This window comes from Gallus gallus, chromosome 5 (genome assembly GCF_016699485.2).
Source record: "Gallus gallus isolate bGalGal1 chromosome 5, bGalGal1.mat.broiler.GRCg7b, whole genome shotgun sequence".
Lineage (NCBI taxonomy): Eukaryota > Metazoa > Chordata > Aves > Galliformes > Phasianidae > Gallus > Gallus gallus.
In genome coordinates this window covers 18,009,268-18,032,863 of record NC_052536.1, presented here as the reverse complement: position 1 = coordinate 18,032,863, position 23,596 = coordinate 18,009,268, and the positions used below count along the sequence as shown (strand labels likewise).

The 23,596-nt window shown below is 41.1% G+C and overlaps 1 protein-coding gene across 2 annotated transcripts in view; it reads right to left on the bottom strand.

Annotated features, from left to right (window-relative positions):
- The window catches only part of CAPRIN1 (cell cycle associated protein 1), a 34,715-nt gene extending 12,152 nt beyond the window's left edge, over nucleotides 1-22,563 (bottom strand). The window contains exons 1-9 of one of the 2 annotated variants that reach the window (NM_001031365.2): nucleotides 22,436-22,563; nucleotides 21,945-22,141; nucleotides 12,884-12,946; nucleotides 10,966-11,052; nucleotides 8,450-8,688; nucleotides 8,250-8,332; nucleotides 6,206-6,343; nucleotides 4,875-4,927; nucleotides 4,702-4,788 (exon numbers count right to left, since the gene is read on the bottom strand). In NM_001031365.2, coding sequence (NP_001026536.1) covers nucleotides 4,702-4,788; nucleotides 4,875-4,927; nucleotides 6,206-6,343; nucleotides 8,250-8,332; nucleotides 8,450-8,688; nucleotides 10,966-11,052; nucleotides 12,884-12,946; nucleotides 21,945-22,139 — 945 coding nt within the window. In that variant the 5' untranslated portion in view covers nucleotides 22,140-22,141; nucleotides 22,436-22,563. The remainder of the gene's footprint in view (nucleotides 1-4,701; nucleotides 4,789-4,874; nucleotides 4,928-6,205; nucleotides 6,344-8,249; nucleotides 8,333-8,449; nucleotides 8,689-10,965; nucleotides 11,053-12,883; nucleotides 12,947-21,944; nucleotides 22,142-22,435) is intronic. The other variant, NM_001398432.1, reaches the window with a different exon arrangement.
- Nucleotides 22,564-23,596: the final 1,033 nt, after the last annotated feature.

Here is a 23,596-nt window from a genome sequence, read left to right as displayed (position 1 = left end):
TTATACCCTCCAACAGAAGTCATCTGTGCAATTCATAAGGTTTGAAAGCTTAGACTGCATTTGATTTGCTTTCCATCTATTCCTCATTAAACGGATTCGTTAGCTCTGTTCTTAATATTATAGACGTATTTTTTAGCATGGGATTTAACAAAATCACTTACTTATCTCAGAAGTTCAAAGAAAGTCGGGGAAAAGCAGGTTTCAGGAAGATCAACATGTGGAAAACAATTATTTTTATACCTTTTAGTAAACATAAACAGAGTCTGAACTTGTGAGTCCATGCCGATGTCTTTCTCAAGCGTTACCCTAGCTTAACTAATTTATGGTCTCAGAGAATAGCAGGCTGCATCACCTGGTGGAAAGACTGCAAGACAAGCCCTGAAGCACTACAACTCCCAGCAGTCAAGAAAGCTCAGAGACAGAAAAATGGTAACAGCTTCCTCAGACAGCATGGCAGACAGCACGTACTAGTCAAATGTAAACAAAGAGAAGACAAACAGCTAGAAGCTTTCAAATACCACCGTACTGAAGATAACAGAGCAACCAGGAAAGCTGAATATGAGCCTGTAAACATAGCCATCATCAAGTAGTTTAAAAACAGATTGTTAAAAGGATGATTCAAGTGCACAAGAAATTGCAACAGTTCTGCTTTTCTAATCAGTTTTGCTTTTTAGGTAACTCCCATAATACAGAAGCACCATTTGCAATCTGCATTCACATCAACAACTATCCTTTTAGAAGACAGAGTCAAAAACTTGTCTACTGCTTCTTTACTCCCATGAGCTTAACTAATTACCATCTTCTAACTATACAAGCAAAACTAAAACTTACAGTAAACAGGATTTAAATTAGCACATATGCATCTAGAAGTGAAAATAATTAGATTTACCTAAAACAGCTGGATTCTCACAAAAACTGTCAGAAGACATTTTGTACAGCAGCCATGGTGAGGCACAAGACCTGTCCTATTCTCACTGGTCTGAACATCAAACTTGAGCTCCCTCAATCCACCCTCATAGCCCAGAATTTATTTTTTGACACCTTCTCAAAGAAACCTCACGCATTGTCCAACGTGACCCTCCCTTGCTCAGACATGCATGCTTCTCATGTTACATTTTGCACACGTAAGCATCTGACAAACTGCAGTGGATCTTCTCTTTAACAAATCCCTAACAACCTGTGATAAAAAAAAAGAAATCCTTCAATAAATGTAAAAGCCAGCTACAACTCTGCATTCTTCTTCCTCAGTCCCTTCATCCTGAGCTCTCTACCATTAGCCACACAACAAGAAACGCTTTCGAGAATTCCCATGGAAGTATGCCCTAAGGCTGCCAACACTGGAAAACAAGCATGACAGCTCCAGACTATTACACTGTCATCCCCCAACTGCAAATTATGGGCTAGTGCCAAGTAAGAAAGCCCCATGAATGAAAAAAAGTATTTCTGAAAACATTATCTACAGTACATATATGGTCTTCTTGTATTAAAAAGCTTTAAAATGAAAGAAAAGGAAAAAAGCCAACCAGATGACTAGATGGAACCCAGGAGGAAAACTAGCAGCTACTCACCACCAATGTAATTACTACCAGAAAGTGTTATCCCTCAACTTATGAAGTCCAAATCACTCAAAAGCATTTAATATCTTCATGAAAAAAAGAGCTATTGGAATGATCAAAAACACAGGACAGGACAATTCTATCTGTTTTACTTTTTCACAAGTAAGGCAGACATAGCTTCAGAAAACACTCACTGTTTTCCATCTTCTTTCAAATCTTATGGCATTAAAGGAACCTGTTCATTTAGTCTTATTAATACTACCAAGTACTTTGCCCTGTTATAAGCCTAACAGCTGGATAAATCTAATAAACTAAACTTAAAAAAAAGTATTAAGTTTTGCTTATTAAGCTGCCAATGAACAGGCTGTAGCTCTGAAGTTAATGGTGATTTAAATGCAGTCCACAGCATGAAAACTACTCAAACATAAGGATGATTAATTAAAAAAGCACCCACTATTATATATATTTAAAAAAAAAAAAAAAGCAAATTAGTACCCAACCACATATCTCCCTTCATCCTAGAGTAGAGAGAGCATCAAGAAGAAACTCCATTTCTCCACAGTGTAGTAGTATTTGACTCATCAAACTGTATGACAAGCTATTCAGTAGGTAGAGCTAACTAAGATGATGGGGGGGGGGGAAAGGGGGCAACAAATGACAAAAGGAGATGAAAGAACAGAAGCTTAATGAGACCACAAACCAACCCGAACGACCATCTTTTCTGTTAGGCACAGGACAGTTTCTAGATTTATCCACAATACATACATCTCCATCCAGCATTCCATATTCTAAACCTCAAATAACTTATATATAAGAATACACAGATTTGGGTACTTATTACAAAAGAGAGGAGGAAGAAAAAAAAAAGTCACAGAACAAAAAAAGCACTGTTACCAATAAAAGACATTTTCACCAAAACTAAACCACCATGTAATTCACAGAAAAGTAAATTTCTGAGAACACAAAACAAAATTCTTTCATTTAGAACTTATGGAAGGCCCACATCACGTCAGGTACTGTCACCTCTCAAACAGAAAAGTATACCACAGAAAGATTAAATTTATGGTGTCTATTTGAACGTCGCTGAAAAAAAGTGAGTTTGTGATAGCTTTCCTCCTCTCCAAAAACAATGATAGAAATGATTAGCATAGATCTTCTCTTTCAGAACACTATCAGATTCCAAAGTTAAAAGCTATCTTTCAAACTTCTTACTCTAATAACACCACAGCTACCTTCAGCTGAGGTGCAGAAAAGCTCTATAAGTATATAACATCATCTTTCTTAAGGACCATTCTTTTATTTTTTTCCCCATAAGGAAAAGGGTTTTGGTGCCAGCAAGAAGAGCAAGAGTCATTTCAAAGACCGTTATTCTCAATTAACCTTTTTTGGTGTTAAATCCAGCGGAAAAAAAAGTTCCTAATTATGAAGCAGTAGTTTTCAACTCTAAATTGTTCTGAATTGCTCATTTGTACGTAGTTCAAGAAATTAGGACAGAAAGAATTAAGCATGTATACTTACTGCTTTGTATTATTTCAGTAAAACAAGGCTGATATAATGGATTTTGCTGGCTAATGGAAAGGTATGGAATATTAAATATCTGAAGGCAGTGTGACAGAAAACTACACATCATGATTTTACCATACTACTATGACTACTTCGTATTATTATTCCCAAGAATAAGTGTCTCAAGTTTTCAACAGTGTAATACAGTCTTAATACTTGAAGAGCACAAGGAAGCACACCAGGTTTCAATCATAACGACAAATCCTATACTCTCATGTCTTCACCCAGACTAACCTTAAGGACTACAGAAAACATCTGAGCTACACTGCACACTTGGTATAAACACAGACGTGATTACGCTTCAAGACAGACTGAAGCCAGTCAGGCTTCAACATTAAACTACTGTGCCTCCTATGAATACCACAATCTGACATCCCTAGAATGGTTCTTTCAGAAAAGACTTCTTTAGTTTTCAAGAGGTTTCTTGAACCATATTCAGTAGCAATGGTATTGTAAAGTATGTTTAAGTAGAAGAATGGAATAGCGTGAGAAGATACAGCTAAAATCTTTGTGCCACATATGTGGCAAAGTTAGTTACAGAAGCTTCACATCCATCCTAAGTATTATTAAATCTCTCAGTAGTCTATGCCATTACACATAAATTTCAATAATGCAATGAAAAAATCAGGCAGAATAGATAACAGTGTCAAAATAACACCTCTTTTTTTCATCATTTGCAATGATTATGAATACTTATTCCACTCCAACACTTTAAGAAACTAAAAGCATCAAGGAAGAGAATCTCAAAAAAGTGACCTTCTGGAATTTGGTGCTGCAGAAAACTATGGTGACTCAAAAAGTAAATCTCCAGCATCTGAAAGGTGTTGCTCGTATTTGATCCTAACAGATACATACAAACCAAGGTTCAACATACCAACCATTTCAATGACCCCGTGTGATTTTTCAATGCATGAAGGACACAAATTTCAATATAAAAGAACGGTCAACTTGTAGACATAGCTGAGCCTAGAGCCTAAATCACTGAACTAAGAAAAGATCCCCACAGCAACGTAGCAGAAAAATCACAGAACAATCACTCGACTGCCAAGTAGCAATGAATTAAACATTAAGTAATGTATTTCTTGAAAGCAGAAATGTATTATAGCATTAAAATATACCTGTATGTACGTGTATATGCCTTTTGGAGTAGCTGTTAACTGAGGTATTATATTTCTGCTTGATCTCTATGGAACTGCACAATGAAACACAACTACACCAAGCTATCAGCAGAGAAGCAGATAAGATTATGTTCTGCATTGGCACAAAAGTCATCTTAGAAAAAACAGAAAAAAATCTTCCAAAAAAACTGTAATTCTTTTTAAATCCAAACCTTTATCCTGCATTTTCCCACAAGCCACTACTGAACGAAGCAGGATCTCCACAGACTTAGCCAGGCTGCATCGTTTTTATTTTAATTACTCCTGAGCTAAATATACAATTGAAGAGTGAGTAGTCATTTCAAGCCTATTTAAATATATTTTTATACACGTTAAGGGAGAGAGGGTGAAATACTATAACTCATCAAACTGTGAGTCAGTGGAAACAGGGATTACAATTTTACCTGCAGTACACAAGATCTTACCTCAACCGTTTCAACTGTCCACTCATCTACCTGTTCCTTCTCACTACTGCTGAACTGAGTCTCTGCCATGAATTGTCTGTTTACATACTAAAATAAAAATAAGAAAGGGTATGAAAGTAAAAGTAAGTGGCATTAAAGCTATATAAAATGACGATCTTTCTAGTGAGTAATACCTCAGTCGATTCAACTTCAGTAGGTTCAGTAAATTCTTCTGCTGGATCAGGCTCTGTAAGAAAAAATAGGCCATTTATGCGAAGGAAAACAAAGAAACAAAAAACAACCCACAAGACATATAGACTTGATTTACATTACAAAAAACATATACTTTGAAGACACAAAGGTAGCTAGTATACAGGAAGAATGACTATGTGTAAGAATGAACAGATGCACATTTACACTTGACTTATGTTAATACCTAACATTAGAAGCCTGCAATACATTAAGGAAAGAGTTGCTTCATCACACACCTTTGAGCAGATAGGATTCTGATTAGATCTGAAATTAGAGCCTCAACATAACTCCTACAGTTAAGTATCTGCTGGACTCAGAAACAAACACAATTATAAAAGGCAGATAAAATAAGAAACATCTTTCTCAGAATGAAAAAAAATAGTGTCAGAACAGAGAACTAACACTAACAAAGATTTCTGAAGTTCTGAAAATAGTTAACAAAATACAACAACTCACATGAAACTCTTACTATGAAGAATTACATTCTGCTACCTCCAAATTTATTATTCTCCACAGCATATTCAAAAGGACAAAAAAAGGCAGGAATCTTTTCTTCAAGTATGGAACCACATTTTCAAATTCCTTGCATGTAAACATACTCTACTTCAAATACTCCTCCCTTCTAAAAAAGGGACTAAGTGGTGGAATGACGCAAAATGGAAAGGCTCCAGCAGCTACAACTTGGATCTCTGATAGTTTCAATACTACAAACAAAATGTTCTCAGAGTTTGTAAAGTGTAAGTTTAACAGGAAAAAAATCGGAAAGAGACACTGGAAATAATTTGCATCTGCACAAAACTGCTTCTAAATCATTTCATTTTGGCTTCGGTTCTTCTTTCAGCAAATGACATACTGGATGCTGAAGGATGTGTTCAAAAAGAAATCCTACCAAGTGACCTTATTTCTCCATTCAGCTGATGCTCTGCAGCTACAATAGCCAGCCCTTCCTTGTATGTAACTGAGGACATCTAACAGTGTGATCATTAGAAAGGATTATGGTCCTTCCAGAAAAGCAGCTAGCAGGAGTAACCCTTACAGAACTCTTCTGAAACACTTCTCTGCTCTTCCTTCCTCATGTCTCAGAACAGGGTCTAACAAGTGGTTGACTGTCCCTATATATGTTGCCCAGCTGTTTGTATATCTGATAATCCAATAATTATATTTCTATTCAAAACACTTCGTACATTTGCAATTTCATTAGTCTGATGAATCCAAAGAGACCTGACAATACAGCAAAAACATGCCAGAAAACAATGGATCTTCACATTCTTACCAGCTTCTGCTACAGTGTCTTCTACTGCAGGTGTGGGTGCTGCCTCTTCTTCCTCACATAACCCGTTCTGATGGTTATGGGTGCTATCAAAGTAACTAGTTTGAAGAATACGTTCAACAACCTCCTTCAGGGCTTTATCTGGAAAAAGAAGTTAAAAATTAACAGCCACTCAACTCTAACTCTAATCCTTATCCTACTCATTTTTCTTTCTTTCCAAAGATCCCAAGTACATTTTATTGCCCTTTCGCTAGGAAAACGTTGCTGCCCCAAGCTAGTCCACAGACACTACTGTTAGAGAACTATCATCTGTATTACTAAATCATATTAAATAAACATACTATCTGCTTTAATTCAGACAGAAATCTGAAGATCATATGAAAAATATGCAACACCCTTCAGAAAACTAATGAAACACTTTGAGATGAGTGTCAGGTTTTCAAATTTAAGTATACTTTTATTACTATTTCAAAAATCTCTGCTTGCTTAGTTTTGACTCTGCAAAGTTTTAACCTGATTTCTTTCTGATTTCCTAATTAAGAAACCCAACTACAAGTCAATTTCTCAAAAAACAGCAGTCAGTACTAATTTACACGGGTACCATCATCACAAAGATTCTTCCCCTGAGGTAAGTGACTCAGAACATGCTTTGCAAGCAAAACAAGAACAAGCCTTCATTGCACTCAGTGCCTCATATGAATGCAGCAGCATCTTAGCCTAGATGAAATTGGTACAGCCATATTGGAAAGGCAGCAATACCTACTGTCTAGGCCCCAGAAATAGATTAAAAAAAAGAGCAAAAGACTCAAAATAGAAGATTCACAATGCATACCTTACAAGTGATGATTATCACTGTATGAATCAATACACATAAGAGAACACAGAAATGCATTAATATCGCCAATGACATCAGTAAAAGTTCATCCTGAGATCCAGGTATAATACCCAGCCTAACTTCCTAACATCCAGTAAGAACATGACTAGGCCTCCAAGGCACCAACATCATCTCCCTCATGAAAACTGCTCCCATGCTTTTTCTTTCCTTATTCTCTCCCCCAGAAAGACATACTATGCATCTACTGGCTCTCACAATGATCCAACACCATTTGTTTCGTTATATCCTTAAGTCTCAAAGATTTGTATGAACTGGAAAAAAAAAACCAAAAAACCCAAACAAACTGGTGGCTCCTCATAAAATTTAATTTTAACTGTGTAAATGGTTTGAGGCTTCCTGTTCTGACATTAATAAGCAAAGTCTTATACTCATTAAAGCCAACGTATTTCGCAATCTTCTGTCTATCATTTCTCAGTAAAGCAAGTTGGATCACTGCAAACAAAAACCCTTCCAACAGCTTAAAATTGCTGCAACATAGTAAGAATTAAATGTATTTTAAAAAGCAAATGAGAAAAGCTGCTAGCTGTTTTACCTAAGAAGGACAATCTCCCCTACAACCTTCCAGTTAATAGACTTCAAAAGAAATAAGTAACTGTCTAACATAGCCATTTTCTTAATATATAACGTTAAAATGTTAGAAGGTATGTATTTGTGGAAATTGACATTTCTGCAAGAAACCAGTCCATGTGAATGATCACGCACCAATTCACAGTTAACTGTTTAAAATTAGGTCAGAAATAAAGTATTTTTGTTGAAAGGGATAGGGGAGGGTAACACAGCACACCAAATAAGGTCATGCCAGTTTATATATTAGGTCATGTTACTGTCTAAGCTCGTGGTCCATACAAACGTTTCCAGAAAACAAAGAATTGCTACGAAGCATCAAAAGCAGTAAAATAGTGCTGAAACAGTAGGAATGGACCACGCTTAAATACTGAGCAATGCTGCATCAGCAAAAAAAAATACAGTACACACTAAGTTTGTACTTCAGTGAGTTGTTCCAATACTGACTAGGCAATGTTTGAGAAAAAGCAGCAACTATAAAACGCTGGAAAGACATTTAACTATCAGAATTCTTTTACATCAGGCACTGTAATTTAGGTCAAGCATAAATTCAGCGCACTGTCTCTTTAAAACAGAGACTATACTTACAGGTTGTTCCACAAACGGGTTTTTCCTTCCCTTCCAGTAAGTCCCACAGGTGAACAGATGCTTGCTCATACTGCTCATTCAACCTTAAAAATTAATAAGAGTTAATTTTTTACTAAGCTTGTGGTAATTTAATCACAACATAAATAAATATCATTAACTGAACGACAGTTATAAAGGAAAGTACTTTCCTATAAGCTTACCTCATGTTCATGTCCCTTTCAGGGTAAACTAGCTTGTAAAATTCATCCAGCATTGTCAGTTCCTCCTCTGTCAGTACCGGTACTCCATTTGATCCTTGTTTCAAGTCACTGCGCACTTCATCGTCACCCAACTTGTCCAAAATGAACTGCAGCTCTAGCACAGTCTTTAAACGCTTCTGCTCAGCCTCTTCTCTCATCAGCTGCTCCCTGCGAGCCGTCTTTTTTATTGTTTTCTGGATCTGTTCAGAATCAAAAAGGAATTTTAAAAAAAACAGATTGGAGATTATTTTATTGGTAAGTAAAGATGGATGTTGAACAGCCATTTATCAACCTAACATTACAGCAGAATATCAGTGAAGAATGAAAATTATCTTTCAAGCAAAGTCAAAAGCCAGCAAAGTAAGCCAAATTTTAGAATCGATGCCACAAACCTTAGATTGCATTGGATTTTGATTATATTTTTATCAGAAGTCTGTATTTCTGTGCATGACTTATGAGTAGTTTAGCCAAGCAACTGCAGTCGCGATGTATAAAGTTTCAGACATGAAGGAGCTGTGTGAAACAAGCTCAGATTAATATCATCTACCTCCTTTATTAATCATTCTGTAAAGTCTAAATGATTTTGGTCTAGATGAAAGTAAACAAATGTGCTAAGTACCTTTCAAACAAGCATTATGGCTATTTACAGCCCAAGTTCAGGCTTTACAATTTGGAGCTGTAGAAGTGATCCAGAATTTTTTTTTTTTTTTTTTTTTTTTTTTAAGGCCACAAAGGTCAGCAGATAACACTAACAGAGCAGTTATTACCATAACCATATCCCATCACAGCCAGTACAAGGCATTCACTGGAACTACTCGGAGATCAACTTAAAACAGATAAATAAAAGTACTCATGGGAGGGAACTCGTGGAATGTTGTGCCATGAAAGGCTGGGGAGACTATTATCAGCTAGTTTAAGAAAAGCATTAGAACAAATTCTTGGACAAAAGGTTCACAGATACTAAAGGGAACAGGAAGGAATCAACTCCTCAACATTCTCAGTTTGAGGATGATGAATGCTGGCAGGGAACAGATAATAATTAGTTTTGTAATCTGTATCATATCTTCTGCAATTGCTGTCATAATGCAGGTTGAAATGCCTTACTAGTCTGAGCCCACGGGACATTTCTTTCATCTTTATCCTTTGTTCTAGCCTCCAAAATTGAACTTGTTCCCATCCCAAGTACACAAAAATTTTAACTTCTTTTCAAAAAAAAAAAAAAAAATGTAACTCATGATAGTAACTCTCTCACTCTGAAGCATCTTCATTGTTTCTAATGTGAAACAACTGCAAGCAAGTTTTAAAGCAAGAGATGAACTTCTAATTCCTGGAGTCCCTCTTTCTGTTGGCAGTCAGCTGACCAGGAAACATTTCAGGACATACTGGTCGAGGAAGAAAGCTCTTTGTTACTAAGGTTCCATGAACATACATGGAAACCCGATGCAAGAAAAGGAAAAAAATGGCTTGGCTTACATGCTTCTAAGTTTACAACCAAAAGAAACGTAGAAAGCAGCCTACAATGTCAGGGTGCTGACTGTCCTTGCAATTGTCATACCTTGTTCCTAAACTGAATACGCTTGTTAATGCAGCAGACTGGTTTAACATTGATAGAATTCATTTAGTCATCACTGTTACTGCTCTTTCTGTATCTCATCAATTCTAACTACATTTGTAATCTTCCACTCACGTGGGATGCATTATGATTTCTGTTTGCACCTGCATTAATTCTTCCTTGAGACGATACTGAATAGGTCTGAACTGTCTCTTTTGAAGTTCTTCATGAAGAAAAGAGAAAAGCTGTTCATGTAACTGGAATTATCTTCTTGGAATTTTAGAACTTATTCCTGATCACGCTATCATTTTACAACCCAGACATAACAGCAGTTCCAAAGACTACCTATTTTAAGTAGTATTCAGTTATCTTATAATTTATGAAAATTATTTTAGTCTTGAAACTTGTCCCATACCATAGCTTCAGACTGTATTTGCAATTACTAAGACAGGAAAAATTTTGAAAAAGGAATTGCAATACTTTCAGTTGCTGAAGCTTGATAAGCTACAGTAACATAAGGAAACAAAAACGTTCAGCCACTTGCTGGAGAAGCAGGCCTGTGAAATCCCTCCTTTCTTTTAGGAACATAAAAATTACTTATGGCACTAAGCAGGAGACTGTAATGTTGTATGACAGGCCTGTCCAGTGATCAGTGCCTTAAAAATGTCTCTTTTGTCAGGAAATTACCACATTATTTTTATTCCAGTATCTTCAGGCAATGCTTCAGAAAACATATTCTAGGAGTAGTTTTGAGGAAACGTGTCACAAGCTAGTACAACATTAAGAGAAAATAGTCTAACAGACATATAATGAACATTTCACCTTCTGTAACAGAGGCTGCTGCACCTAGTGCTGGTGAAAGACAATTTAAAGCCCAACTTCTACACACTACAGCTAAAAGCCCACACTGGACCGCTTTACTTACATCTTGGCTCAGTGCCATAAAGCTCCTCTGCAGTTCTTTAGCGAATTCCAGGTTATTTGTCACTTCCTGGTATTTTGACACTGCATCCTTAAAAAGCAAAAAAAAAAAAAAAAAAAAAAAAAAGGCAATGAATCAGAAACAGAACAAAATATATGCTTCCAAAAAACTATTTACTGCGCTTTCAATTTCTAAGTGGGACACAGCTGCACAGGTAACCATCTCTGGACAAACTGCAGCAGTGTTAAGTTTTGAACTCTCACTGGCCAAAATATGGAAGGGACATCTTGTATGTCCTTAGGGCCTGTTTCTTAGGAAGTACACGGAAACATACGCATGAATATGCTGACACACTGAGTAGCATCACACACCAGTTTAATGTCCAGCTTTAGACAGTTTCTGAGGAAAAATACTACCCGGCAGGCTGGCCTAGGGGATGGGCGAAGAATAATGAGACAACTCAAAACTACTTGAGATAAACGTCTGAGAATCAAATCAGTATAAATAGCATAATGTTCCCTTGCCCACACATTTTTGTATCTTATATCCTGTTTTGCAGTTTCTCTTCTACCACCAAAGCGATCCATACTCCTTAACTCCCTTACTCTGTAGTAATTACAAATTACAGAGTCAGATTACATTATGCTTCTGTTGAGATTAACTCAATAATGGACATGCTCTTGGTAGGAGCAAACAAGCCAGAGGAAAGATGCTACTTTCTTTGAAAAGCCAAGAACATGAACCGTTTCATTTTTTAAATCTCCAGGTATTTCTGTTTGCAATACAAGTAAGAAACTTATTAACTGATTTGCAAAATTCATCATTCTTAGCTATTAACTGAAGCAAGAGATGTAGTGAGCTTTCAGCATTTCTCTACTCAAGCACAATGTAACAGTTATGAAGTGTTGTAGTCAGACTCTGCTCCTCATTAAATTTAACTCCAGAGTTTCTCTCCTGAAGGTGAAATTTCAGTTATCTTCCCTGCTCAAACAGAAAACTTCTCATGGCTTATTTTCACAATATTGCCATTAAAAAAATAAAAATACATCAATTGATGATATTTCACTAGTCAATTAATGGGCAAAGAAGAGCCAAAGTGATTAGTCAAGACTAAACACATGAAAAGATCACATGGAACAAGGGAAGTAACTGATTTCTGTAACATGAACAGCTACAACTGCTGTTGAGTACTTTTTTTTTTAGTCTTTTCCATGCTGAAAATCATCAACCAAATATTGTTGATTACCAAGCATCTGGCAATCTCTAATATCAATATGCACCTTTGCGTAATACAACTGAATTTGATACTTGCCTCATGTTTATTACAACTGGAAAACAGCTGTTAAGTTGAGCTCTACAACCTCCTACTTTAACAGCCTGAACAAGGAGAGAACCATTTTTTATAGATACGCAGAGATACACACACGCACACACACACATATACATACAGATAGCAAGCCCAGTTTACCTAGAGGGTGACAGCTCCTGAGAGCCCTGCAGAACTCGGTCTAAGCTAAACCTCCAACTAGACTGCTTCTTTGTAAGTTAAGTGTGATCAAGTGACTAAGCTCTTTAAGTTCTCCCTGGGCACATTTTCTAGGAAGAGAAGAACGATGTCCAGGGAACCTCAAAGGTACTGTTCAGCTCTTTCAACAGTACTAGATTACAACACAGACCATTTTTCACCACAGCCTGCTTACAACCTGACCTCAGCAAGCATAACAAAGCATTATGACAAATTCCTCTACAGATTTCTTCAGTTTCTTATGAACACAAAAACTGAGATCTTCTAGGCAAGAAGAAACAGAGGTCAAGACTAAGCTGTTACAAAACCTAGCTTTTAACAAGTGAAATTCATCCCTTCCCTCACCAACATCACCAAACATTAAGAGAGATCTAGTCATTATTGTTTTCTTTTTACCAGTTGATCTTGATTTAGACGTTCCCCCTTGTTCATTCGTTCCTGGTAATCGTCAAGTTTGCTCTGAAAGGAAAGAAAAATCCTATTACAAAGAGACAAAATCAGTTACTGCTTTTTCTGTTTCCGCTAACAAAACCAGGTACTGTCACATTACAGTAAATACACACTGTAGCATATTACACAAACATGCAACTATCATGTAGCAATAGTACCCAAGAAAACTCGCCTCCTGGGTTAAAAATGAAAATATTTGTCCCTTAGAAAAGTATTTACAACTTTTACTTAGTTCACGAAGATACATTGTTCTAGCCTGTCTCAGTTTCCAAGCAAGGACATGTTTTTCTTCATGTGGAGAATGTTCTGACTGCACACTTCCTTCATTCCTAATTACAGAGCTGAAGAAAGTCCTGAGCCACAGTAATAGCACTGTATCACTACAACACCAAAAACATGACTGTAGATGAAAAAGCCTCTGCTAATAAGATTCAAAATTCTAATTCTTTACACTTATACCAGTTAAGATGGTGCAAGAATGCCCATCAACATAGCTCACATTAATTGCAATAAAATATTCCTATTCAAAGGCAGGAAGATTTCTTTCTCAAGGTGAGACGTTGAAAGGGAATCATTAGCTTAATTTTCAGCAGGACCAAGTCTCTAATCTGCTTCAATACAAAACTGCAAAACACCAGGAGTAGCCAAAAGCAGGTATAACTTATGCAGGCCCAAAACGACATAAAGGATTTATAGGCTGAAATTTTAAGAGTCTTAGGCAGGAAGCAAAGTCTGTACAAAAAACTTACATACAGATCCCTACGTTTCCACCATTTCTACATATCACAACTGATCATAATTTTAAGAAGCTTGCCTTGCACTTATTAAAAGCTTTACAATGATCCTTATTCATTATGTTCCTGATCTAGTATAAACACAATATGAAAATGAGAGCAGGCAAACTTCTTTTTGAACGCAGAAGAATTAAAACCCTGATAAAACCATACTTTTAGCTCATACTTGTCACTGAGTGACGTGGGATTTTTTTGTTGTTGTTGTTCTTTGCTTGTTTGTTTTGTTGGTGGCAGCTTATTTGTGGGTTCTTGTTTTGCTTTTTGTTTTATAATTAATTTTACTTAGCAACATTTCAGTCAAAATATTTTACTGGAGTTTTTCTAGTTAATTCACCTCCTCTCTCAATACCAGACCTCCTAGAATGGACAGTGAAAGAGCCGAGCAACAAAGCTTGTATCATTTGATGTCGAGCATCACTTAGTCAAACACAAAAACACATTTATGTGACTTGGTCCTTTCAGTGTCACCTGGAGATAAAAAAAAATAATTTGAAAATTCTACCCATTAGATTTAACTACTTTGTCTTTCAGTGCATTAGAGCCAGTAATGGTCTAAGGTGAGATTTTGTCTGGATGAGGAGCTACGAGATATGGTTTAGTGGCTTGTGGTAGCAAGGGTAATGGGCGGACAGCTGGACTACATGAGCTTGTAGGTCCTTTCCAACCTTGTGATTCTGTGATTCCAAGCGAAGACCAAGAAATAAGAACTTCCTGAGTTCCAACAACATACTATAGGGAATTTCATGCTGGACACAGACACTAGCACTGTAAAAAAGCTGTCAAATGCAGCAGCCAAAGTTGGAAACACATCAACAGAACTGCCCTTTTCAGTGCATTGGAAATCTACCGCATCAGGAAACAAGGAAATTTAATTCTCACACATATTGCCTCGTTTTAAAACAGATGAAAATGTGACTGGACAAAAACATAACTTGAGAAGTAGCTTTCATGATTTTAGAGACGCCAGCTGAGCTGTGAAGAATTAAAAAAAAGCAACGTAAAGAGCTCAAACATTCCAATGCCCACAGACAGAGTCAGGTTAGCCAAATCTTCCTCTGCTTCAGGTGGCTTGAGTCCTGCACTAAGCTGGCTTCACAGACCAATTTCAGGAAGTTCCTACTCACTGAAACCACTTACTCCCATGCTTCTGTTTACCATTCCCTCAGTTACAGTGATGCAATTGTTTGTGAGGCTGCACAGTAAACTGGACTGCTAATGTAAGAGGGTAAAAGTAGTGTCTACAAAAACACATAAAAAACCCCCGAACAATGTTGGTGATCCAGCGTCCAGCATAAACCCATAAACCATCAAAACAGTAACACCAACAGGACTGAGCACAAAGATCTTGAAGAATCTACCTGAAATTGTGGAAAGCCTTTGATACAGTTCCACAACAAATCCTTATCCCTAAATTATAGACATACGGATTTGAAGGCTGGACTATTTGATGGATAAAGAACTGGTTGGATGGTTGCTGTCAGAGGGCTGTGGTCAACAGCTCAATGTCCAAGTGGAGGCTGGTCACAAGCAGTGTCCCCAGGGGCCTGTTCTGGGACCAGTTCTCTTCAATACCTTTATCAAAGGCACAGTGAGATTGAGCGCACCCTCAGTAAGTTTGCTGATGACACCAAAGTGAGTGGTATAGCTGATACAACAGAAGGAAGGCAGGCCATCCACAGGGATCTGGACTGACTTGAAAACTGGGCCCACATGAATCTAATGAGGTTCAGCAAGGCCAAGCGCAAGGTACTACTACACTCAGATTGGGGCAATCCCAGACTGTGTATACAAACTCTTTGAGGCCAGCCCTGCAGAGAACTTGGGTGGTCCTGGGGCCCCGAGGACAAGGATGATGCAAAGCTGTTGGAGTAACTCCAAAGGAGGGCCACAAAGACGACCAAAGAGCTGGAACACATCTCCTGTGAAGAAAAGCTGAGGGAGCTGGGAATGTTCAGCTTGGAGAAGAGAAAGCTCTTGTAAAACCTCACTGCAGCCTTCCAGTACTTCCATGCTTCCTCATGCTTATAAGCATGAGAGAGACTGACTTTTTATGCAGTCTCATATCGACAGGACAAAGGGAGTGGCTTTAAACTAAACGAGAGGCCATCTGGAAGTTAGAAGGAAATTTCTCCAGAAAATGGTGAGGTGCTGGAACAGGTTGCCCAGAGAAGATGTGGATGCCTGGAGGTGTTCAAGACCAGGTTGAACAGAGCCCTGGGCAGCCTCACCTGGTAGGTGGCAGCCCTGCCCATGGCAGGAGGGTTGGAATTAAATGATGTTTAAGGTCTCTTCCAAGCCATTCTATAAACAGCACTACTTAGAAAGGTTTTGTTGAACATATTGCAAAACTACACTGCAAAAAACTCACGTTTTGCTATTATCTTCACGTTAAGAACACTGCAATAACCTAATTAAGTACTGTGCAAGTTTTTCTTCACTGATCAAATATTTTAAGCCTAATGTAAATATTTTGTTTATATGGTTTTCATTACATGGTTATATCAAATGAAAAAAGAAATGATAATACATCTATTCTTAACAATTGGAGAGTTACTTCTCTTTTTCTACCCTCAATGCACCCAATATCAGAAATGTAAAAGCACAAGAAGGAAAGCCCTTTCAGCTGCAATGCAGAGGAGAAGCAAATGTGTATTTAGTTGCTTACTTGGCACTTGAAATCTTTGTGATAACATGCATTTTTCTATCATCCCCAAGAAACTATAAGATCAAAATGTTATGTTACAGAAGCTTAAGGAAGCACAATGCTTTTAATCTGCTCTGTGAACTAATAGCAATCTAACAGCAGCATTAGTGCTGTAAAATAACTGCAGTAAAACTCCCACTTCACAACCTACTGCAGTGTCTGCAAGAAGCAAGGATTGTCTTCACTTTACTCCTCTTCTGCAACTTCACCTTCGCTCACTCTGAAGTATAGAAGCTAAACCAGCAGAAAAAATATTAAGTGGCAAAGTGAGCATATAAATTGCCCCTTGAACAACCCGAGAGTCAGAAGACCCCAGTTCTGCAGACAGAAAGCCACTACACTTCAGCTCTTTTTCCACAGAGATTCTTGAAGTATTTTAGACTTCCCTAGGAGAAAAGGACTACATACAGGCCGCGTGTCCGGGCAGAGGGAGGACGGGGAGATGGTGGTGTTGATCGCTTAAGTATGCCCTACATCTTATTTTAACAGGAAACCAAAACTGATTTTCTTTACTATGGCAACAGATGCTTTCCTCTCACATTCAGGTGAGAGGGAACTCATTCACTCATTACCCGCTCTGAATGTCAGAGTGAAGTGAAAAAATGTGCAGTTACATGACATTAGTTGCAAAATCAATATTGGTTTCAAAAATGCCTGACCACTCAGCTGTGCTGTTAGGAGTCATTTACAGTGCTATGCTATAAGCTGGATCATTGGAACGATCTGATTAAAAATAACCCTTAAAAAGGGTGTAGGCCAGGAGCAAGGAGGCACTATATTTAACCAGGTACTTTCAACGATATCATTTATGCTAGTTATATCAGCACAACCGTGTATGAAAAGCTGCAGTGTAGAAGGGAAGAGGGTAAACTCCAACCCACTGAAGCAAACTCTCTAACATCTAACACTTCACTACAAGCAAAGAAAAGGTAGAGAGCACTATTTCAAGTCTGTTTTCTGAAATCTCTAACACTGCAAGTTTTTTTAAACATGTATTAAGCAATTAAGATAATCCAAATCAGTTCTGGTGTACTTCCCACTAAAAAAAACCAAAACAAAAAACAACAAACCCAGGCTACGAAATACAAGTTTATTAACATGTCTTATATTTGCATATTCTAATTTATTTCTTCTCTACCATCATCTCCACAGTCACACAGCTTAACGTCCCTGCAATGTCGGTTCAAAAAAAAAATTTAAGTCTATTTTCTCAACAAAATAGGAAAAAAAAAATCAAAAAGGTTACATACTTAAAGGGTATAAAGAATCAAATAAGGAAATTCAAAATCTCTCTCCCTCTCAAAAAACAAAACAAAACAAACTCACAGTTCTCTATCTTGGTACAGTTGATATTATATACACACACCTAACAGAAGTTCCCAAAAGCTGCATCAGTCAGAGGTTTCAATGAAAGTTTCAGACTTCCAACATGCAGCTTCAAACAGTTTTACAAGCCCTCACTTTCAAAATCACGTCTCATCTCCAAAGATAAATTTGAACTAGCCCCATACTTCATCCAGCACAGATGGCAACAGGACCTTTCTGAAGCAGCACTTGTTTTTCAGTAACTTCTAGATCAGCATTCCAGAAGAATCAACTTACATGTGTGGGTGAAGAAAAGGAGAAAGAGGAGGTGACGATTTCTTCTTTAAAGAACAGTGTGCAACAGTGACAGACCATAATAGCTGCAGCAATCAGCAAGGTATCCTGCATGCTTCCACTGCTATAGAGATTGCAGAGAGAAGACACTTGCACTGCGCTGGCAACAGAGGCACCATTATGTTCACCTTAACAGGACAGGACTCACGCAGGCTGCAAATCCAGACTAGCCCTAGGGATGATCTGGTCCCATAAAACAAAACAGCCCACTTACAGGGCCAACTATTGGTAGAACCAAGCTTCACAAGGAGAGGGGTTCTGAGGAGACACAAGATGTCCCTGAACTTCCAAGTGGCCCACATAATGGTACAAAAGCACTTAGGCATGCTGACGGGCAACTTGGAACACGGCGCTTTCCTGCTATCACTAGCTGCATCTACAGGAATAGAAAACTGATCTCAGCTTTTACTATAGGCTGCTAGCTGTTAATCCAACATTTTAGTGAATGGGGAGGACAGCTGCCTCTTACGTCAGAACAACCTGAATACACAGGAATTTTCATTGGAACAGTAGCTGGCTTATAGGTACAGAGGCAGTCTACATTTTTCAACTCAATGAGGATTACACATATTCAGAAATTCAGAGACAAGCTGATAAAGCAACAGCGTCTTACCTTACCCACAACAGCTAAAATGCCCCATCTTTACAACTGTAAATGGAATACACCAAGGCCAGGTCACATCAAGTACTTTAAGCTAACATACTTCATATCTGCAGTTCCCCAAGAATAATCTTTGTGATCACCAGCCTGTATCTTAAAACATGTTAGCAAATGAGAAATTTTGTCCCTAAAAGGACAATATTGGAGAATATTTGGTTCTAAAGATTGTTTTAATAAGCTGAAATCATAAGGCTCTTTGTTTTTTTTATTCCCCATTGTAACAGGACAAGTGTTTGCTTTATATTCAATCAGCTTAATTTGGAAAGGATCTACTCACCTAACTGCAGGAGGAGGAAAATCAGGATGGCATTCCTACCATTCCCAAATACAAAGAGATGAAGAGAACACAGATGTTTTCAGGCCATGTTTCTACATACAGTTATGAACGGTAGTTCAGTTTCTCTTAATTCCCTTTAAACTAAGCCAGACTTGTTTGAAGTAATCAGATAACTTTTAAGAGAAGAACATAAAACTGTAACACCTGACTATTTCCAATATATTCAGAATAGTACAAAACTCAGCAACACTATGATTGCACGTGTGATTTTGTGCTCAGAGCTTAAAATGGAACATGACAACAATTCACTTCAAACTTTGAGTTCTTCCATAAGGAATGACCTTTATCTAACTAAAAGCTGCACATACTATTTGAGTTCAGACAGTACTTCTTACTCTTCATCCACTAGAAACATGTCTTAGTCAAATATAATTTTATAACTGCTCTCAAATACCCTCCAACTCATCTCTCTCCCAACCCTTGTAATCGGCCACTGACAAACAGCTGCATGTTCAGCTAAGCAGGAATTCTCTGTGTGATTTACACAATTTTTCCACTCATTCCCAACTGGACACTATCCAGTATGATTTTATTTTCTGGATGGTTAAAAAAAATCTCATGGAAAATTAAGTTTATGTATTTTGGTAAACTTATAAAGTAATACAGTAAAAATACTTAAGTCCGTGTGTACAGTAAGTTACACATTTACTGTTCTCTTCATTGAAAGAATGCTGATCTCCTGAAGAACTGTTGGTTCCCCAACTAAAGGACAGGCTCAAGCCCACAAATTAGTAACTCTTATTTAATACATCAAGATTGATGGGGGGAGGGGGGAAGGCAGAGCACTGATTCTCCCAAAGAGATGCTCTAAGTAATTTTAATAGAATTACCTTTCCAGAAGAAAAAAGCTACATTCCCTGCAGTCAGCTACTATGACACCATGATGATAAAAACATGCTAACAGCAGCCACAGACACAAAAAATAACAAGAACCAGGCCGCTAATGAGCAATAACACTCATTTTCACTCTGCTCCATTGAAATAATGGCCTTCCACACACCCTTTAAACTTCAGGTACTACAGAAGCCCTCCAGAAGGCCCATTCAAATAGAAGGGAACGGACAAGCCAAGTGTAAATTAGGTGTGAATTATTTATTTGAAAAGGTAAATAAAAACACCACTGGAAAGGAAAGGTGATTTGCACACCAGTAACAGCGTGCTTATCCTCTTCATTTCTTCATGTACAGAACAGATCAGAAGGCATTCTGATTTAATAATACTTATTTTCAACATCATAGGAAGCTATTTTCCTGTCTTTTTCCTTTCTCTTAGTACCGTACTACAAGGTGTATGTTGGACACCATCGTTCCAAACCATTTTACCAGAATCATTTGAGATACGTACTGAAAGACTTGTATTCTTTCTCAAGATGAGGGCCAGTTTTCTTCTGCAGGCACACATTTGTACACATCAGCACATTTAAGAAAGACGTTTTGTCCCATCTATACACAACAGTATTCAGACAAGGGTCAAGAAGCGATCTTTCGATTCTAAGCTTATCTAAAAGCCCCCAGCACGTTTCTTTTTGTTTTTTAAACAGCAGGAAAATCCAACATTGTATTTTTTTTAAGTGATAAACCACCGCACACACAGATTTACAGCTGCAAAATGAAGCATAGCTTGCTTCATTCACAACTCACCTGTGAGGGCTAACGTTTTTGCCTTCTACAGTCTACTACTAGAACCTAAAATGCTGGTTAGAAAACTGAAGTGTAACTGTGCTTATTAACTCTTAAGAGCTAGAAGAGATTTAGGGCCTCAGCGCAGACTTGAAATTCTATGCGAGTGCTCCCAAATTTTAGTTTGATGATGCTGTGCTTCCCAGTACGTCTGCAGGCTCCATGCCTGTTGGTGCCCTACTGAAGGACTCCTCGTGCTCTGTGGGTTGGGAACCCCTCCCCGCATCCCACAGCGCTAAGCACGGAACGGTGCACTGTAAATCCCCACTAACCACGGCATGATCTTCTCTCTGTCACAAACCCGAACCCTCCCAGGATCACGGATTTAGCAGCGGTTCTTTCTATAAATAACCGCCCAAAGGCCGCTCTCAGCTGACCCGGGACTCCCGAGGGGCGAGAGCGGAGCGGAGCGAAGATCTGCGGGAGGGGCGGCCCGGCTTTGTGCGGGCTGCTGGCACAATGCAGTTCCGCCGGGGAGGCTTAGGCGGCCTCGCCGCCGCCATGTTAGCTCCCGCCTCCATGTGCGCGGCTCGGGGGGACGGACGCGGCTCTCCGGCCCCGCGGCTCGGCCCGGCGAAGCGGGCAGGGGAAGCGCTGCCGGCGGGGTGCGGGGCCGCAGGAAGGCCGGGAACGGCGGCCCTCCCGCAGTTCGACCGGGCTGAGCCCCGCCGCGGCGAACAAAAGGCGGAAGGGGGAGGGGGCCGCGCCGCTGGGGGCTCGCCGGGAGGGGGCCCGCGGTCCGCAGCGGAGCGACACCCCTCGGCCCCCGCCCTTAGCCGCCGTCTCGCGGGGAAGGGCCGCGTCCGCTCCTCGGGGCCGAGCGGGGTCCGCCGAGGGGGCGGCCTGCGGAGGGGGCCAGGGGACCCCCGAAAGAGGAAGGGGAAAGGCCTGGAGAGCGCGGCTCGCCCTTCTGGAACCTTCCAGCGGGCGGCCCCTGGGGGCGACGCCGGGAACAACCCGCGCGGCCGCGGCTCTCCGGCCCGGAGAGGGAACGGAGACACGGCCCGGCCTGGGAAAGGGACAGCGCTGGGCCGGCTCGGCGTCCCCTGCGACAGCGGGGTACGGGCTGCCGCCACACGACAGCTGCCCGGGACCCAGTGGGGAGTCCGAGGGGCCCGCCACCTCCCCTGGGGGCAGCCAGGTTGGGAGAGGAGAAAGGAGATAAGGGAGCACCTTTTTCTTCTCGAGGTTGCGGAGCTTTTTGTCGATCACTCCCAAGATCTGCTTCATGGCCTCGGTCTGAACCGAGGTGATGCTGCCGCCCGACGCCTGCGGGGCCGCCGCTGCCGCCGCCGGGGCCTGCTCGTTGCCGCCCGGGCCCGCCTTCCCGCTGCTGCTCGCCATGGTGCCGTTGGTAGCCGAGGGCATCTCTGCGCGGGAGAGAGCGCGCGTGAGGAGAACAGGCCGCCGGAGGGGACACGCGGGAGGGCGGGCGCGCACTCGGTCGCTTCCCCACGCCCAGGACGGACGCGCGCCAGCCGCACCTGCCGGCTGGGCGCGCCCCCGTCCCACTGACTCGGCCCCGGGGGCGCGCGGGGCGGTCACGTGACGGGCAGCCCCGCGCCGGCGCTCGCCCAGCCAACGGTCATTCCCCCAGCGCGGCCATTTCCACCCCCTCCCTCCCCGCCCCGCCGGTGTCCGGAGGGCCTCGCCGCCCCCCTCACCGTGTGCGTGAGTGGCCCGGGGGAGGGGGGACTCGGTGCGCTGCGCTCTCGCTAGAGGAATGACCGTCTCAGCCGACTCCGGCCCCGCGCCGCTCCTTCCACCTCCGCACAGCGCTACTATGGGAGAGAGCGAGAGCGCGCACGCGAGCGCGTAAGGCAGGCGGCGCGGGAGCGAGCGGCGCGGGGTCCTCGCCGTCCGCGAGTGCCCGCGGAGAACGCCTGAACCCGCCGCGCAGGCGGAGGAGGCGCCTTCCAGCCGCGCCGCTGCCCTTCGGCTCGGCTCTCTCGGGTCCTTCAGGCGCGCGCAGGGCGCCTCAGCGCCAGACACAATAGCGGGGCGGGGCGACCGCGGCGTGGCTCCCGCCCGCCATCAGCGGCCGTGGCGTCCTGCGGGGCTGGGCGGGGGTGTCGTACAGCGCGGGTTGAGCCCCGCGGAACAACGGGCGCCCGTTGGGGAACGTGCTGTGCCGGGCGCCCAGCGGCAGCGCGGCTCCGAACGCGCCCTTCGCCTGCCGGTGCCCAGGAGGCACGTCTCTGTCCGGTGCCTGGCGCGCCGCATTGGGCCTCGCTCAGCGCCTTTCGGCCGCTAAAAGCGGTTGGCTCATTCGTTTTTCAGACTGGGTTTCATCTTTAATCCTCCTCAATTCCCCAGTGCGATACGTGCCTTTAATAAATTTCTGTGACCAGAGCTAACAACTGCTTGCTGAACCTTCACTTCCGTGCCAACGGCTGATGATTACTTCAGTATCGGTTTGAAGAAAGCACAGTGAGATGCTGCCTTTCTGTGCCTCCCTATTCAGACAGCACGAAAACAATGCTGAGCAGGCTGGAAGCTGGATGACGTTGAAAACACGTTTATCCTGTGGTGATTGTGGAGTTAATGGCTGCAGGACTAGAAATACAAGGCCCTAATACTCAATTTCCCTCAATTCCACTTCTTAAATGAAATTTTCAGTTGCGATTCCAGTTGAGGACTTCGTTTAATCCTGGATGCTCTGGGTTTGTTTTTCTTTTGTTTGTTTTTTTAACATCAGCACAAATGAGAGCGGTTCCTTGAACAACTGTGCCAACCCCATGGTTCTCCACATCAGAAGGGAGAGATCCCCTCGCCCTTCCCATCCCTGCCTGACCCCTGTGCACAGTCACACAGCCCCAGGTCTG